General features: G+C 40.4%; 1 protein-coding gene across 3 annotated transcripts in view; it reads right to left on the bottom strand.

Moving 5' to 3' along the window:
* LOC127578231 (FYVE, RhoGEF and PH domain-containing protein 4-like) overlaps nt 1-18,745 on the bottom strand; it is a 173,898-nt gene that overhangs the window by 117,108 nt on the left and 38,045 nt on the right. Inside the window, exon 2 of one of the 3 annotated variants that reach the window (XM_052029984.1) lies at nt 14,521-14,682. The exons of 1 other annotated variant lie outside the window; for it this stretch is intronic. In XM_052029984.1, coding sequence (XP_051885944.1) covers nt 14,521-14,572 — 52 coding nt within the window. In that variant the 5' untranslated portion in view covers nt 14,573-14,682. Of the gene's footprint in view, nt 1-4,231; nt 4,390-14,520; nt 14,683-18,745 lie in introns of those variants that run through there. One more of the 3 variants, XM_052029985.1, reaches the window with a different exon arrangement.

Below are 18,745 nucleotides of genomic sequence, written 5' to 3'. Positions count from 1 at the left end.
ATGCAATTAGGACGTGAAAAATGGTCATTAAGCCTTTGGCTGCCTGCTATGTTTTAATGAGACAGGTACTTAACTGGCTGCTTTTTTTCCCCCATATTCTCCTAGGTAACAGAGGAGGATCACCAAGTCCACGTACATCGATGATTACTGTAAAATGCAATTTTCTTCACAAGACAACACAAAAGTCAATCATTTACATTTTTTAGAAATTTATATAAAAATGCAAAATTACCACCAATTCAGTCAAGATTTCCTCTGTGCACCATGTCCTAGCCTGCCTTCTATTGTCAGCTTTGTAATATGTTGTAGAGCCAAACCTACAGCTGAAAAGTATAAGCAAATTGCATTGCAGAAAATCTCCCTATTTTGAGATAATTTTGCCTTTAATATAAACGAAGAAACCACTGAGGCAGGGGCCTGAAGAAGAACCCAGCCTAAAACGTGGTCTTGGTTTTCACTTCACCATAGCTTACTGGCTGGTTGCTTTTCCAGCAACTCCAGTTTTTTTTTAATTTTAGGGTTGCAGCTTCCTGCTTTTCACTTTAACTACCTAGATGAACAAACTTGCCTTTCACTGCTCTTTCACATCCTCAGGATACCTCAAATTATTTCATATTCAATGTAACCTTTTCTGAATTGCTATCATTCTCATTTTGTGAGACAAGATTACAATAACAGACCCCACAATCAGTAATTGCCAGCAACCAACCCTCACTCTGACACGTATCAGTCATGACCCTTTCTGTTCTGTAATGTGGTCTTCTCTCCCAGTGGTTCTCCTGACTCACAAACACATGAATTAGGTGCACGAGAGCGCCACTCAGCCTTGGGTCTATTTGTCCATTTAACAAGATTACGGCTGAACTGATTGCAACCCTCAAGCATGCATTCCCATCTATCCACAGTTACTTTTCACCCCCTTGCTTATCAAATATCTATGGACTTCTGCCTTTAAAATGTTCAAGGATTCTGCTTCTACTAAACTTTGAGGAAGAGAGTTCCAAAGATTCACAACCTTCTGAGATTAGTGGAACAATGGCGCAACTGGTAGAGCTGCTGCCTCATGGCTCCAGCGACCCAGGTTCAATCCTGACCTCCAGTTGTCTGTGTGGACTTTGCATATTCTCCCTGTGACTGCATGGGTTTCCTCTGGGTGCTCCAATTTCCTCCCACAGCCCAAAGGTGTACAGGTTGATAGGTTAATTGGCACTCTAAATTGCCCCTCAGGTGTGTAGATGGGTAGAATTGATTGGAATGTGGGAAAAATAAAATGGGATTTGTTGTAGGATTAGTGTGAGTGGGTGCTGGGTAAGTGGATCAGCGCAGACTCGGTCAGCCCGTCTCCATGCTGTACGACACTGACTATCAAAAAAAACTTCAGCACTACTCATTGCTAGCAGTGAGGAATTTCTAGTTACATGATCCTCTTGGAATGATTCCGGGGATTAACATTGGTAGACAAATAGCTTCCCGGCCAATTATTTTATTAAACTACCATGAACAAAATAAGTACAATTTCTAAACAACTGTAAAACTGAAAATATAGTTGTATTGAGCAACACTAAATGCAGCAATGAATTGTATTTGCAAAGCAATTAGTTAAGCTATTTGCCCTGAAATGCTTCGCAAAAAACATTGTCAAAGTTTCACAATTAATCACATGGCCAGATGACCAAAGGCTTAGTCAAAAGGGTGGGAGATGTTTCATCTTACAGGAGGAGAAGGGGGCAGAGAAGTAGAGAGGTTTAGGATGGAAACTCCAGACCTTTGGGCTGTGGGAGTGGAAGGCATGGCTGCCAATGGTGACACAAGATGCAGATATCTCTATTGGGTGAGTGGCTGGATTAAATTACATGCATGAGGAAATGAAAACCACAGAAATATTTCAAAACAAGGATGGTAATTTAAAAAAATAAGGCATTGCTTGGCCCATTGTGCTGACTGTTTCCCAAATACTGCACATTTAGAAGGAGCTTGCATAATTTTAAATTTGCTATTGAAATTACTGGCTACTTTGGTACATGGGCCAACAAAATAGTGTTCAAACCCATATTTGCTACTGGACGCTTTTAAAAATTGATACTGTTTATTCTACTCGTCATTTACTGCTACTGCCAGAAAGAAGCTTGAGATATTTGAAAGGAAAATAATTGTAATGCATGCATAAGAACTGGTTGTTTGACTCTCAGTCATTTCCTCAGGGTCGAGGATGATTCCACTCCAGTTCCACGTGTTCTCAGGTGGCTGGGGTGACCAACGTTGGAGCCCACAAACTTTCCCACAGGCAGGGCAGCACATGGTTGGGGGATCAGGCAGATAGGTAATTTAGGATGTGGTGTGCTCCCTCTGTCATTTACGCTGGGCTTCTATCTGCACTTGCTGAATGAACTCCTTCCAAAACAGACAATGCTCCCTCTCTATTTTGAACAGTCATGGGCTGGGGATTCCCAAGTTGATGGAATATTTCAATTTTTCAAGCAGGCTTTGAGAACATCCTTCAGCCATTTCCCCTGCCCTAGTAATCTTGCTGTGATGGAACTTGGAACAGAGTGTCTGTTTTGGGAGTCTGGTGCCAGGCACGTGAATGCTGCAGTGTTCCCATCGGAGCCAACTAAGTACAATTAGGGCCTCAATCTTCAGGATCCTTGCTGGGAGAGGATGCTGACCTTGGTTCACTTATCCTACCAATGGATTCGGATGATTTTGCAGAGACAATGGTATCACTCCAGTCAGTATCGCAGACATATACAGAAGGGCAGGGATTGCTGCTGCATGGGCTTTGTACCAGATTTGATGTTTCAACTGTTGAACATTTTTTTCCCCTCAGATGACTAAAGCCTATATTGGAGCAGAAGAGCAGGTAGTGAACTTACTTGTTGATGAGAGGTGGTTCCTGAGATATGGGAGATGGTCCATGTTTCCCACAGTCTTGTTGTAAAACTTTATTGTCAGATGGTGCACATCAGGGGCAGGTTGGCAGAGCACCTTTGATTTACAAGAGTTCAGTGTAAGCCCCAATCTCTCATATCCTTTCATGAACAAGTTGACGATGACTGCGGTTGGCACTGGTGTCGCTTTGATTCTGAAGTGGAGGTGACATAAATTGAACAATTTCCTATTGATCCTGTAGATTAGCTCCATTTTATTCAGTTGTCAACCTGAAATGTTAGCTCTGTTTCTCCCTCCACACATTCTGGCTGAGTAATTCAAATAGTTTGCACTTATTATGAACAATATTATCAGCCCATTTCAGTACAATCCAAAGTGGAAGAGGGTAAGCTGAAAACAGTCACGTCAAGAGTTTTTTTTTAAAAAGAAAAGCAGTGTCCAAGAAGGTAGGTGACATTTAAGGCAGGAATTCCACAATCTAGGGTCAGAGTTTAATGCCCTGGCAACAATCCAGAGAAGGAAAATCAGACAAGATGATTTTGTGACTCCAAATGTGACAGCGGGAATGAGGAAAGAGGGAAACTCCAGTGTCTTCACTAAGTCAGAGAGTGAATCAGGATGCAAGGTAGTATGAATGCAGAGACACAAGTATGGAGAGCTTTAAGAAACAATCGATAAAGGATACTCTGTTTAAAAACTCTACCTCTACGTATTTGCTTATTATTACAGCAATACAAAAGGAAGGTACAGACACTAGAATAATTAATCCACAAATGTTTCTTTGTAGATCTGTTTACACTTCTTGCTGCCTCAGTAAAGCAGCCAACAGAAACAAAGACCTCACCCACCCCAGACATTCTCTTTTCTCCCCCTCCCATTGGGCAGAAGATACAACTTGAAAGCACATACCACCAGGGTCAAGGACAGCTTCCATCCTGCTGTTATAAGACGATTGAACAGTCCCCTTGTATGATAAAATGGACCCTTGACGTCACAATCTACCTCATCATGGCCTTTCACCTTATTGTCTACCTGCACTGCACTTTCTCTGCAACTGTAATACTTTATTCTGCATTCTGTTATTGCTTTCCTCTTGTACTGCCTTGATGTACTGATGTGATGAAATCATCTGTATGGATTGCATACAAAACAAAGTTTTTCACTGTACCTCTGTACATGTGACAATAATAAACTAATTTACCAATTTAGATTTTAAAAAAATACACATACCTACATAGATTAAGAAATGCTACAAAATTCAACATATAAAGTTTAATTATTAAGGTTTTTTGGACAATATGTACCTGAGAATCTACCCACCCCCAAGAAATAAATTAAATACCTTCATTCATCTGCATTTCCTCTTTAAGCTTCTTCATCTGTTAAGAGTGAAAGAGCAGTGGGTAAATCTGCACCCAATGTTAAACCTTTCATGCATAACTGGGGGTATGCAAAGAGAAGAAACGAGGTCAAGGAAGGCACCCGAGCAGCACGGCATCCAGAATGTGGAAGGTTTGCAAAAATCTACTTGATCATAAGCTGGGACCCTTAGCAAGCCAATGAACATCAGCTACAAATGGGTACACTTCTAGATGCAAAGTGACAGCAGCTGTAAAACCACAATGACTAAAATTAAAGCTGTAAAGTAACACTTGTTTTTCTTCGTTAAACTGACTACATAGCTCAATAAACCTAAATATATTTAGAGAAATACTACTAAAGCACTTCCTCCTGTGTTGCAGCTTCAAGGTTAACTAAGCTTCCCTAATTCTTTGCTTCATTATACTTAACATTTGTCATATCCAGGCAGCTAAAATGATGCAAATATTAGAAGTGTTTTGATGAATTTGATGAAAGAACCTGACTAAATTTGCATAGAAAAAATGCTCTATTTTGCTGTCAATAGGTATAGCATTTAAAGTCAAAAAAAGGAGCAAATGCAGCATAATGGATTTTTTCCTCAGAAAATGTTTTTATGAAAGTTTTGATGAAGTGCATTTCTACACACTGAATTTAATACATTATAGATTTAATAATTGTGGCCCACTCACAAGGTTGTCAGGCAAGGAATAAAGACTTGAATTTAAATTAAAGCTTTTACGATATAATGAAGTGTTAGATTATTTTATTTCAATGAAGTGCCCTTGAAGTTACTGTAGAAACAAACATCCCAGTAATTGATTATAATCTAAATGTAATTAAGGAACATTCCTTTTGATATCATAATTTCCAAAATCCTTTGGGTAAACTATGTAAATTAATGGAGATCAGGAAGCTGTTGTGTGCTGTCAAATTAGACTAAACGTATGTAAACTCACATTGTTAACATTAAATGTCATCTTCCATGGACTAAATTTGACAAGAGTTAGTGGGAAAGCTGCAGTGACATCAAAAGCAGATTCTTGTTTTTTTAAGAATTAAAAAAAAACTTTTTTTATACAAGGAAGTCAGATATGAAAATATTGCCCATTAATGTGCAAATCCTCTGCATTAATAATTCTTTTAAATTCATTCTTTCACTGATAAGATCAGCACATATCACACATCTCCACTTCTGAGATAGTGGTAACAGACTTCCTCCCTGAACTGCTGACAAGTTGTTCCTTGAAGAAGTCCGTGGAGGCTACTTCAGAGGCTGGTTAAGAGTCACACACTTTTGGGAGGGACTAGAATCATAAATAACCCAGAATAAGTCATTTCTTCTGTGAAGAACACCAGTGAACCAGATGGGGTTTTATGACAATCTGACAGCTTTATGGTTGGTTTTATTGGTAGCAGCTTTTGCCTGCATAATTTTAATTTGCAAAGTCATTTCCTCTGGATTATTAGCTCAGTAATATAGGAACTGCACTTACAAACCTTACTGAAATAAAGTAAGCCATGTGATCTCCCAGTCAGTGATGGGTGATGTGTGAACAATCCAAAACTAAATCCAGTCAGCATCCCTGCTACCTGATAAATAAGCCAACCCCAGTTGTGTAATGGGATGGTTGACGTTTGCTCCATTCACTTGTATGGGCTGTACTCATAATTCACCTTGTTTTGCTTTGTCCATGGTGTAGACTGGTTTCATCCTACAGTAGTCTTGCTATCCATCGATCATTTCTACACAAAATTTGACTCAGCTAGAATTATGCTGCACACTTCTTCTTCCATTCTGAATCCTGCTCAGTCATTGCCCTAGTTCTCAAATGTTATCCATTAAGCTTAGTACACTGATTTCAAAACCCTTGTAGTCATCTATATGTCACGTATTGCGTTCCCCAGCCCTGCACCCCATCTCATGTTCTGCTCACTGTTTCCTCTCCATGGTAATGTCTTCAGTCAATAGGGACCCTGCACACTGGAAAGCTCCTCCCAAGTATTTCCACCCTGATTTTTTTTTGTTTATTTTCAGAATTTGAGCATCACCAGAGGGCAGCATATGCCTAACTGTCTTTGAAGAAGGTGGTGATGATCTGCTGTGTCAGATGAAGGTACTTCCAATAGTATTGTTGGCTATTGACGAAGAAAAAGAAATATTTTTCCATCAATATATGGCGCTACTTGGTGGAGAATACAGAGGTTATGGTGTTCCCAAACAGCTGCTGCTTCATCCTGGGGTAGAGGACTGGTGCCAATCATGCAGGCTGCCTTGTCCTGGATGGTGTTAAGCTTCTTACATGTTACTGGCAAATGAAATAAGTTTCGCCTTGTAGATGGTGGAAAGACTTTGGTGAATCAAGAAGTAAATCACTTGCTGCAGAATACCTGCTCTTGTAGTATTTCCACAGTATTTATTGCCTGGTCCAGTTAGTTTCGGATCAGTGGTGACCCCTGGAATGTTGATGATGCACGATCGGAGATGGTTCTTTCTTGGCATATCCTAAATGTAATTTAATATTTCCACAGTGCAGGGCTGAATGTTTTCTCGGTTTTCCCACATGCAGGCAGGGACTGTTTCATTTTCTGAGAAGCCGTGAATGGAATTACCTGGAAGCATGTACCACCAGGCTCAAGGACAGCTTGTATCCTGCTGTTATAAGACCACTGAACTGTTCTCTAGTACGATAAAATGGACTCTTGACTTCACAATCTATCTCATTATGGCCTTGCACTTTATTGTTTGCCTGCACTGCACTCTCTCTGTAACTGTAACACTTTATTCTACACTGTTATTGTTTTACCTTGTACTACCTCAATGCACTGTGTAATGAATTGATCTGTATGAATGGTATGCAAGACAAGTTTTTCACTGTACCTTGGTACATGTGACAATAATAAACCAATTCCATTTCTGGCCTGATGATGGAAGGTCACCAATGAAACAGCTGAAGATGGTTGCAATTAAAAAAAAACTGTCCAGGTGCAGCAATGTACTGGGGCTAAGATGTAAATTATCTGAGTAACTAACCCTAAAGTTCATGGCATTCCAGCTGACTGCAAGGCCATTTGCCTGGTTATCATTAGAGATTATTGCACATGTCAGGGGTCCTTGGTGTGCTATGTGGCAGACACACAGAGGATCTGGAATGAAAATCACAGACTTTAGAAACCCTACCAGTCCAATTTCTAAAGAAATGTGTTTGGCAGCACACAAAAAAGACACCAACACAAGAGACTGCATATGCTGGAATCTGGAGCAACACAACCTGCTGATGCAGGGTTTCGACCCGAAATGTCGACAATTCCCTACCTCCCACAGATGCTGCTTGACCGACTGAGTTTCTCCAGCAGATTGTTTGCTGCACAAAAATGTAGCGCTGCGCAATCTAATTTCAAGACAATTCTGTCCAAAACAAATGGGAGGTAGGAAGATGTTGATATTTTGGGAGTGCTGGGTGGTATCTAAGTAACTAATTTGCAATCTGAAAGAAAATTAGGGCTCTCCTGACTCTTTGAAATAAACCAAATGTGGTTGTACACTGCAGCGTTTGCTTCTGGTTATCAAGCTATCTTACCAAAACACTGTATATTGTTTTGGGGGTCTTCTTACATAGGTGTATTTAGTGTCTGAGTCCTCTGTTGGACTGTGATGTGAGGTATCAAACAAATTCACATAGACCATAGAAAATGCAAACAAGCTTGTCTGTTTATTACAATGGTTTCTCTGAGTTTGGCTCTAGAAGTTTCTAGCAACAGCTCAGAGAACACTGCAAACAGTACTTAGAGTAGCAGCAGCCTTAAAGCAACAGTCCCTCACAACCAACCCAACATACATCATGAAAGAATCTTTCACTCAATGCAACTTTCAAGGTACACTTATTCAGAAGTCAATTTAAAAAACATAAAACATGATTTATTTTGTCTGCACTAGTTGAAGATTACGACCACGTATAGATGAAAGAAACATGAGTGATGTGCAAAATGTTATGATAATGAAATCTGAGTAATTTAGAAATATCATTTGAATCCTTAAGTTTGATTTACATTGTGGCCCAGAGCATTTGTCTGTCTTTGTTGACTGATTTAAATGTCTTGTACCCACTACAAACATATTCACTCCATTTGGTGTTCACAAAGAATAATATTGTGCACTGAAGTATTAAAAATTGAGACAAAAACTGCAGCTGCTTGTAATATATGGTATCATTCTGACAATGTGATGATTCAATGCTTTATAATGGACCTGGAATTGATGTTCAGTGGTCATGACCACTCCCAAAAGCAGACCTCACATGCTCTCTGAACCATTATGTAAATGTAATAAGATCCCAAAATCCAAAATAAGACTCCTGTGTTCATGGTTCAAATTATCGGAACACACTGCATGGCATAATGATACTTCCTTATACCGGTGGTAATGTAACCAGCTGTGACTCAGTAACAACACATTCGTTCTGAGTCACTGGCTGCTTCAGATTCTGGTCAATGATGATCTTCAGGATATTTGATGATGGAAGTGGTGGTGAATTTCAAGGAGAGCTGTTTGGACTCTCTTGTTTGAGGTGGACAATGCCTGGCACTGCCATGGCTTGAATGTTACTTGCCACTCTACAGTCAATCCTTTGAATAAAAACAAAAAATGCTGGAGAAACGTAAAAGATCAAAGACCAGTGAAGAGTGAAATATTTAGTTTTCTATTTTTTTTCAGGATCTGGGTATCACTGGCACGTCAACCAATTGTAGTCGATCTCAAAAAGCTGTTGAGAAGTTAGTTTGAGGTGCCTTCTTAAACTGCTGCAATCCTGGTGAAGGTACTTCCACAATGCTGTTGGGCAGAGAGTTTGAGACCCAGGAACAATATATTTCTAAGTCAGGATGGTGTGCAATTTGAAGAGGGAGTGGGGGGCACATGCAGGTAGTGGTGCTCACATGCCCTTATCCTTCTTGGTAATAGAGAACATGGGTTTGGGAGGTGCTGTCTGAGTAACCGAGGGAAATAAATGCAAAGCATTTTGTAGAACCATGCATGAGGACGACTGTGTCAGGCTATTGCTTAACTAGTCTGTGGGACAGCTCTCCCAATTTGGACACCAGTCCACACGTGTTTAAGAGGAGGATTTTGCAAGGTCATTTGGGGTTGGGAGCCTATCCAGCTCTATTTCAACACAGCAGTCAGGGTACAAATAAATGTCTTGCTAGGCAACCAAGAGTCAACCACATTGGTGGGGTCTGGAGTTGCACAGAAGGGTAAGGATGGCACATTTCCTCCCCTGAAGGGTAATTTTGTATTAAATGTATTTTTTGCAACAATCTGTGACTATCATTACTAATGAATAGAATTTTAAAAAATCCAAATTATTCACTTAATTTGAATTCTACAACTGCCACATTAGTCATGTTAGTCCAGGCCTCTGGGTTACTAGTTCAGTAACTTAACGACTATATTTCAGGTTGGTGAACTTTGAACTTTCAAAATTTGGCCAGGTCTTGCTATGTGAGGAAAGGACTTATTTGAGGCAATGGAAATATAACTGAACATTGTGCAGTCATTAACAAACTTCCCTAATTCTGACCTCAGGATGGAAAAGTCACTGATGAAATAGGTGCAAATGGTTGAGCCTCAGAAACTTGCCGGAGCAATTCCTGCAGATACATGCTGGAGCTGAGTGGACATGGCAGTTACAGAAAAGTTACAGATGCATAAAGAAAGCCAAAGTAGGGCAGAGGAATTGAAGGAAATACAGGTCTTACAAAGGATGAGAAAACCTGTAAGTTGCACTGGTAACTCTGGATAAAATTAAAGCCCATAACATGTGAAAAGCAAGGTATTCACATAGCTCCCCCCAGAGCAAGAACAGGATACTGCAATGGCTGCAGACACCCAGCAACACATTTTCCCAATTTCACTGCAAATTTATCCGACAAAAATGGTCTCGAGTAATCAGCCATGAACTGATGTAATGATACAAACACTGCATACACTGCTGGTATCTGCATTGATTTTCTAAATAAAATGCAAATTAATAATATATCTTGCTGCTTTCCAGGTGCTTGCACCATTCCTAATGTGACAAAGCAAGCAGCTGATACTGCATTTGAAAGGCAGCTGATAAATTAGTTCAAAATTGGTGGAACTACCATATTTTAAAAAAAAACAGAGGCACGTTTACTGACATAAGGAGTAAAATATGGGCAGTGGCTCTGGACTGTAAAAGTTACAAATCTTTCTCCAAAAACTAAAAATATTCCACCTCAGTTCAAATTTTGAAACACTTGATTTTAAGCCCTACAGCTAGCTATTCCAACCTACAGTTTTAATAATATTGTGATGTTAAATTATACTGCCGTAAAAGCAAGATTTCCTTTCTATAATGTGGATTGAAATGAACCTGGCTTATAAAGAACAATCATGTGATTCTGTCTCACAAATACAGACCTTACCCCATATGTTCTAACGAGACATCATACCTACAGAAGGAGAGGACAGGAGTCAGCTTCAGCCTGATCAGCACCAGAATCTCCAGCTCCAACTCTCTGCACCTGTGAAGGACCAGTCTCGGCCATTCAGATCAGAGGCAGTACATTGGATACTAACTGGAGAGGGCTCTGGCTACGGATGAAAAGGAGAAACATTTACATTACCTTCATCACCTTTATCACTCCCATGGACAAATCCATCCATTCTTTTTGCATCGTTTGAGAGTGTGCTTCGAGTACTTCTGGTGCTCCTCAATAATGATCCTTTTCATTGATGGCTCCTGGCATGATGCAATTTTAGCTACGCAGAACTAGAAGAGGCTCCATCTACTGATCCCTTTAACCATCTCCAGCCACTGTCCTATGGCAACTATAGGCTTCATCTTCCTGTAGCTGGGTAAAAATATCTCCATGCATACATGCACTGTCACCAGAAATATATGACTGTAGACCACAAAAAAAGAGACTACAACAGTCCTCAAATCAAAGTTCTTCCTCTCTTCCTTTGAACTCTTCAAATTCCACCATTAGATTGGCCTTTTACCATTTGAGGGGTGATTGTGGTACGCTGGTCTGAACCTCATCCAGAGGTTGGATTAAAAGGCCACCACCTCTGGGCTTCCCAGGTGATCACTTCAGACTTTCGTCCCCTTCCTGTTTACTACTGGAGCCTTTGTTTTGGGCTTCAATTATAAATCCAGGTTATCAACTAATATTCTTCATTAAATCTTTCACAATTTATTGTACTGATTTCACAATCCCATCAAAAGCCTTTAGCAAATTTCAAAATTAGTATTCTGATTCAAATTTTACAAGAGTGGAAGCTCAATGAGTACTCTCAGTTTTAAAGGTTATCAGGCCTACAATGTAGGGATCTGCAAGGAAACAAAAAAGTTACCTTGATATTTACCTGATACGAATGAAAATCATAAAAGCATCCACCACAAGCTGTCAAACTGCCCAGAAAAGTACTGGTTGACAAATTTCATTTATCTGCATTGCACAATAACCACTCTCCCCAGCACAGCCAGATGTACATTAAATGTTGGGAAATATACAATTTTCTGAAGTTTTCTGATTTTCAATTTTCATATTAGAAGGGTCCCAAATCTTGAGATCAAAACTCCTGGAGTTCTGAAGATTAATTTTGAAGAGGGGGGGGGTGTGGAATTACTTTATGATTCCTGGCAGATTAGCTGTTGCAGAGAAGAGTTGGGGAGACAGCCACAGGACAACACAATGTACATGGTGCAGTCAGCATCTGAAATGATATGGTATTGGTTCATTACTGTCACTTGTACTGAAGTACAGTGAAAAACTTGTCTTGCATACCATTCGTACAGATCAATTCATTACACAGTGCATTGAGGTAGTACAGGGTAAAAACAATAACAGAATACAGAGTAAAGTGTCACAGATACAGGAAAGTGCATTGTAGGTAGACAATAAGGTGCAAGGTCAAACGAGTCCATCTCATCGTATAAGGGAACTGTTCAATAGTCTTACAGTGGGATAGCAGCTGTCCTTGAGCCTGGTGGTATGTGCTCTCAGGCTCCTCTATCTTCTGCCTGATGGGAGAGGAGAGAAGAGAGAATGACCCGCGTGGGTGGGGTCTTTGATTATGCTGGCTGCTTCACTAAGGCAGCAAGAGGTATATGGAGGGGAGGCTAGTTTCCGTGATGCGCTGGGCTGTGTCCACAATCTTGTGGTCCTGGGCAGAGCAGTTGCCATACCAAGCCATCATGTATCCAGATAGGATGCTTTCTATGGTGCATCAATAAAAATTGGTGAGTGTCGAAGGACACATGCCAAATTTCTTTAGCCTCCTGAGGAAGTAGAGGTGCTGGTGAGCTTTCTTGGCTGTGGCGTCTACATGGTTGGACCAGGACAGGCTATTGGTGCTGTTCACTCCGAGGAACTTGAAGCTCTCAACCTCGGCACCATTGATACAGACAGGAGCATGTACACCACCCCCTTTCCTGAAGTCAATGACTAGCTCTTTTGTTTTGCTGACATTGTGGGAAAGGCTGTTGTAATGACACCATGTCACTAAGCTCACTATCTCCTTCCTGTAGTCCGATTCATCATTATTTGAGATACGGCCTACTACGGTGGTATTATCTGCAAACTTGTAGATGGAGTTAGAGCAGAATCTGGCCACGCAGTCATGACTTTACCTACTATTTAGCTAGCAAGATGTGATCTACAAAATGGATAAATGGATGGATACATAAACACTCAAAGAATATGAAGACACAAACTATTGCATGGCAGATTAAATTTTAATTCAATTTCAATCTGTAATGGTTAGCGTAACACTATTACAGCACCAGCGACCCAGATTCAATTCTGGCCATTGTCTGTAAGGAGTTTGTTCGTTTTCCCTGTGTCTGTGTAGGTTTCCTCTGGGTGCTCCGGTTTCCTCCCACATTCCAAAGACGTACAGGTTAGGAAGTTGTGGGCATGCTATGTTGGCACCAGAAGTGTGGCAACACTTGCAGGTTGCCCAGAACACTCTATGCAAAAGATGCATTTCACTGTGCGTTTCGATGTACATGTGACTAATAAAGATATCTTCTCTTCTTTATAATCCAAACATTTAAATTTCTGCCATTAAAACATCTGATACCATTAAATAATACTTTATCTTATGCCCGTGACTCAGCCAAGGAAAAGCATGGTCAGGGTCGTAACTGCCAGTTGGTGGATGCCTAAATGGGAGAAGAATATGAGGCAGGAACTACTGCTTTCTGCTCCAAAGTGATCCACCTGAACACAACATCTGGAAATACTTTCCTCACATTCACGTAATCATAAAATAGAACAGCACAGAAGGAACCATTTAGCCAAAGTGTACCCAAATCTCTTCGGTATTCTCCCCAACGCCTCCATGTCCTTGTTAAAAATTTGTTGCCCCAAAGAATAGCAATCTAGTTAGTCCCACTCATATCCCTATGCCAGTTTCTCCTTCAAGTGTTTATACATTTCTCTTTTGAAAGCTACTGTTGAATCAGACAATGAATTTTAATCCAGAACCACTTGCTGCTTAGAAAGTGTTAAGTAAATACCTTATGTCTGTACCCTCAGGTTATTGACTATTAACTCACTGAAGATTTTATCTTTATGCTATCTAAGACCTTCATGAATTGAACTACCTACTTCAGTTCTCCACTCATCTATTTGCTCCAAGGAAAACTACTGCCTGTCCAGTACTTCCACATTACAGTATTACAGTCGTCCTTTATCCCTAAAACAACTCCAGGAAATCTCTTAGGTACACTCCCCAAAGCTTTCATGTCCTTGTTAAAAATGTGTTGCCAAGTTAGACACAGTACTTCAGCTGGAACCAATCTAGTATTTTGTAAGAGTTTGTCATAACTTCTTCTATGCTAGAAAATGGGTCAGTATGCATCATAGCAGTAAACAGCAGACTATAATACAGAATTCCAGATAACCTAATTGCATTTTCCTTCAGATAAATGCAAATAGATCACAAACTCTTTCATTACACTGTTTTCCCATTACACTTGGATGTACAGCCATAAACTAGTTTATAATTTTACTCTCGTTATTAGTATATGCAAAATATCAATCCACAATATTACAGTATTGCATGTTAATGATATTTGCAATGAGAAAATGAAACTAATCACTATTATAATTATTGTTTCATCAAAACTGCTACAATGTATTTGTGCATATTTTGGAGTGATATTACTTCTAAAGTATTGAACTGAATTACTGATTCAACATCCAACATAGCAGGACTCTTGTAAAGACTTCACCTACCAGTAAAAGTAAGTTGTGAGTCTGAGACTTTGAAATAAACAGCTGGGTCCATTTTTCTGACCTGTACCAGTGACTTGTTTTCAGAAAGGTAACTGTAGCAAACTGCCTCCGACAGCTTGCCTGAGCAGTCGAGTGTATTTCCTGTTCACACCCTGAATAATACTGGAAATAAAGCACACCAAAATATTCAGACGTCATCCTATTTCCGCTTCTATATTTAACACACCAGATTCAAACATATTGGGAGGAACCTGATGATTTCAAAAGACAGCTGAGACTTCACAACTACTATTATAATTGAAAGATTTTACATGCATGATACAAAGGAAGAAACATCTTTAATGATAGCACCTCATTGAACAGTATTCTGGAATTCAACAGTCCAGGACATGACTTATGATTTATTTTTGAGTGGTACTTTGGACACCCTCATGCCAGATAGTTAAAAATGTGAATGTTTAGATGATGACTATAAACATTTTGCTTCAGTTCAGATATGTTTAAAAAGCACCTGAGTTAGTAGTTACTCTAAACACTCAAGAAACCAAAATTCAGTTTTAACTTGGGAAGGTGAGGAGAGAGGAGTGTTGAATTGGGTGAGTGAAATTGGTTGGATGGAAGGCAGGATGATCAACCACACCTGAGAGCCCCTGGTTTTAAACCCACAGGCCTCATTTTAATTTGATTGATGAGTCAACACTCTGCATAGTATTGCACCCTGGTGATGAGCTGGGCCATATAGCCACCTGCAAGTGAGGTGCAGCAGTTTACTCAAGCATCTGGTAATTACTTGGCATGAGCACGTCAAAGGTTACAACATAGGCTACAGCTGCTTTCTACTTGCTCTGTTGAGGACATTAGATGACTAATGATTACCAAACCTTCAGAAAAGATAGATTTCATTGATTGATACTTGGGTAAGAAATTAATCAGTATTGGAATTAAATTCATATCACATTTGGCTCTTCGTTTGCACTGTGATTTCAAAGGAGCTCCTGAGTTTGCATTATCAGTGTCAATGTCATAAAAGGTAGTTGAATGGCTTAAATCATCTTGAATGTAGATATGAGGAAGCAGTGGAGGATGTAATAAGGCTTGAAAAGTTTACAAAACAGAAGCATAACTCATTACTAGAATCTTATAAAAAGTAACTTATTCCTATTATGACCTGCTGCAGGCATTAACGTGGGTTTCTTCCTCACTCTTACTCTGATCTTCCTCATCCAATGCAGGCTGTGCGGCAAGGCTACAGTGGCTGAGCACGCTAGTTAGGCTCATATTCACACAAAGTTTGCTATCTTCTGCAAACAGCATAGTACTGGCTTTGAGAGATTAATTCACCTAGCTTTTACTGGGGAGTTGATGCAAGTTCAATAATTTAGATAAATAATCATAACCCCCATCCCCGAATCTTGATTTGTACGTACTTGTGAGGGCCCATGTCCTTCTTAAGATGGCAGATGATGCAAAAGGAGTTGTAAGAATTACAATGGTTTTTAACTGTAGCAGATGCTTAATCCCTGTAAGCAGTTTGGAAAACTTGTTGAGTGACGTTTCAAGAACTGGCAAATGACATTAAACTTAGAAAAGTGATGTGTCATAGATGTAATCCACCTTATGTTAAAAATGCATACAACCTACAGGGTACAGAATTGAGGACAATGGTGCAATAAAAATATCTGCTTAAGATCGAGATGAATTCCTGTGGGCATCCAAATGTGAAGAGGAGGTCCCAGAGTCACTCTCAATTGACAGAATCAAAGACCATTGTGAGGTCAAAAGAAGACCATGTATACTGGTTGAAGCTGCACACTGCACTTCTGTTAGGGCTGACTAGTGTTGAAAATCATGTCCATCGGGCCTCTAGATGGACAAAATCCACACCGTCATACAGGGTACAGCTCCTAAGCCACAAGGAAGAGGTGATTGAGAGGAGCATGATGATAGTTTTTCCTGTGGCAGACAGACATGAGGGAGACTCCTCTGTAGCCACCACAATCAGATTTGTCTACTTTCTTGGATGACCTCAATTACAGCATCTCTGAAGCCCCCTGGCAAGTCCTCCTCTTCTCAGACATGGGAGATGAGCTTCTGAATTTGGGATTGAAATTCCTTTCTACCAAGCAGGGATACGGTCCCCTCCTGAGGCTTTGTCCTTCATTTGGCCTTTTCAACTCCTGGCTGGTCAGTGGTGCCAGAGACTCTGGACCAGACAGTTTACTGTGGGATAGTTAAGGACATACATGATAAGGAGAGTCATGGTGGAGGAGCTCCTTCCAGTGTGCACTACCAGTCTTTCTGTCCTCAATAAGTTTACCACCATTCTTTACTCTCAGAGGGTGGGTTCTTGGGTGTTTTGGCTGTAGATGACCTTGTAGAAGAAACTATAATCAGCAAGTGTCTGCAACTCTGACAATTTTTCCATCCATCGTCTATTCTTCAGAATTTCTGTTGGACCTTGGCCTTGAGGTGCCAGTAGAGCTGCTCCTTTTCTCTTGAGGCTTGCTGGAGCCTCCAATCCAAAATCACTTGTGCTTGCAGTTGATAACCTTTTTGACCTCCTGGATTATTTTCCTCAAGCCAGTCCTGGTGTTCAGTGGTAGTAATGACAAGAGTCTCTTCCTAAGAGCTAATTATGTGGATAGTCAAATGTGTGCATAACTGAACTAGTGCAGATTGATGCAAGCTTGCTTGACATCATTTCTCCAGCACTCTTCCCAGTCTTTCTTGCTGCAACTCCTCTTCAACAAGCTTCTCAATGAAGTGGTGCTAATTATAGAACCAATGGGAAATTATTCACTCCCCCCCCCCCACCCCAGAACAAAGATCACCACAGCTTCGGTCATTGAGCTGCAGTACGCAGATGACTCTTGTACATGTGCACATTCAGAAGACGAGCTCCCAAGTCATCAACTAATTTACTGAACCATACAAGAGGATGGGCCTTACACTTTACCATCTCTAAAACAAAACAATCCTTTACTAATCTACCTTCCACTTTACAATATCTGCCTTTGACCATAAAGGTCCAGGGTGGGACATGTGGATCACTCTCCATAATCTGGGAAGCCACTTCCCAATAAAGGCAGACATTGATGATGATACTCAACATTGGCTCCTGTGTGCTAGCACAGCTTTGGCCATGCTTCGAGCAAAAGACCAAGATTGCAAACCTGGCATAAAAGCTCCTAGTCTACTGGGTCCCTGTGATCCTTGCCCTCCTGAAAGCTTCTGAGACTCGACAACGCAAGTACCACAAGGCACTGGAAAGATACCAATTGCACTGCCTCCACAAAACCCTCCAAGTTCACTGGCATAAGCCAACCAACGTCCTCTCCCAGTCAGGTTCAAGGGGCATGCCACACTGTTTGTATTCCTAACATTAACTTGCTAAAGGGGAGGTACTTTGTGCCTATTGCAGGTGCTGGAAGGCATTCTACAAATGAATATAACCCTGGAAACACTAAAGAATGACTCAATACAGGAGGTAATGACTGGAAATTTCCAGATGCTGCACTGGAGACTTTGCTGGAGGAGGCTGAAACTGGGGAAGTTGTCCTGTAAACGCAGGGAGCCAGGAGGTCCAGCATCCTCCAAACATATGCTCAGAAGGCAATGGGACAGATAGCCCTGGAGTTCACTGCAGTGTCAGAAAGGGTTGAATTACCTCCTATGAGCATTAAGATTAGGGAAAGCACCAAAGTGCCATATCCTGCCAACTGCAGTTCCCTGGGCACTGGGTTTTCTTATGTGATTGAGCAACACAAGATAAATGCTATCTTTTACTTCCCTTTGTTGATGACAAAGGCAAGCAAACTAATTAATCACAGATATATTGTTATGCATATAATAGTAAGTAAACTATATAAACCAGGATGCCTGAATAATTCCCTGCTCATTTTTATAAATTCTCTTGCTTTTACTTAGAAAAGAAATGCAAGTTTCAAACAGGAAGGAACCTGATTCCAGCATAAAGTTTAATGGAATGATAAATTAAACACATTGACATCAGTTTGCCTACAATATGATTAAGTTGTAATAGATTTATACACTAACAGTCCTCCAGCAAAGATATGAAATTATACTACTGTTTCTTCACACTGAAAACACAGTAGGGGTAACTACAGTAAGACACAAAGCCTGAATTAGTTCCTCCTCCCCCAGTATCAGGCAAAGCTGCTGAATAGGAAGCAGCTGTTTCCAGTTCTTGCTCCATAATATATGC

This window comes from Pristis pectinata, chromosome 15, assembly GCF_009764475.1.
Source record: "Pristis pectinata isolate sPriPec2 chromosome 15, sPriPec2.1.pri, whole genome shotgun sequence".
NCBI lineage: Eukaryota > Metazoa > Chordata > Chondrichthyes > Rhinopristiformes > Pristidae > Pristis > Pristis pectinata.
This window is presented reverse-complemented; position numbering and strand designations above follow the sequence as displayed.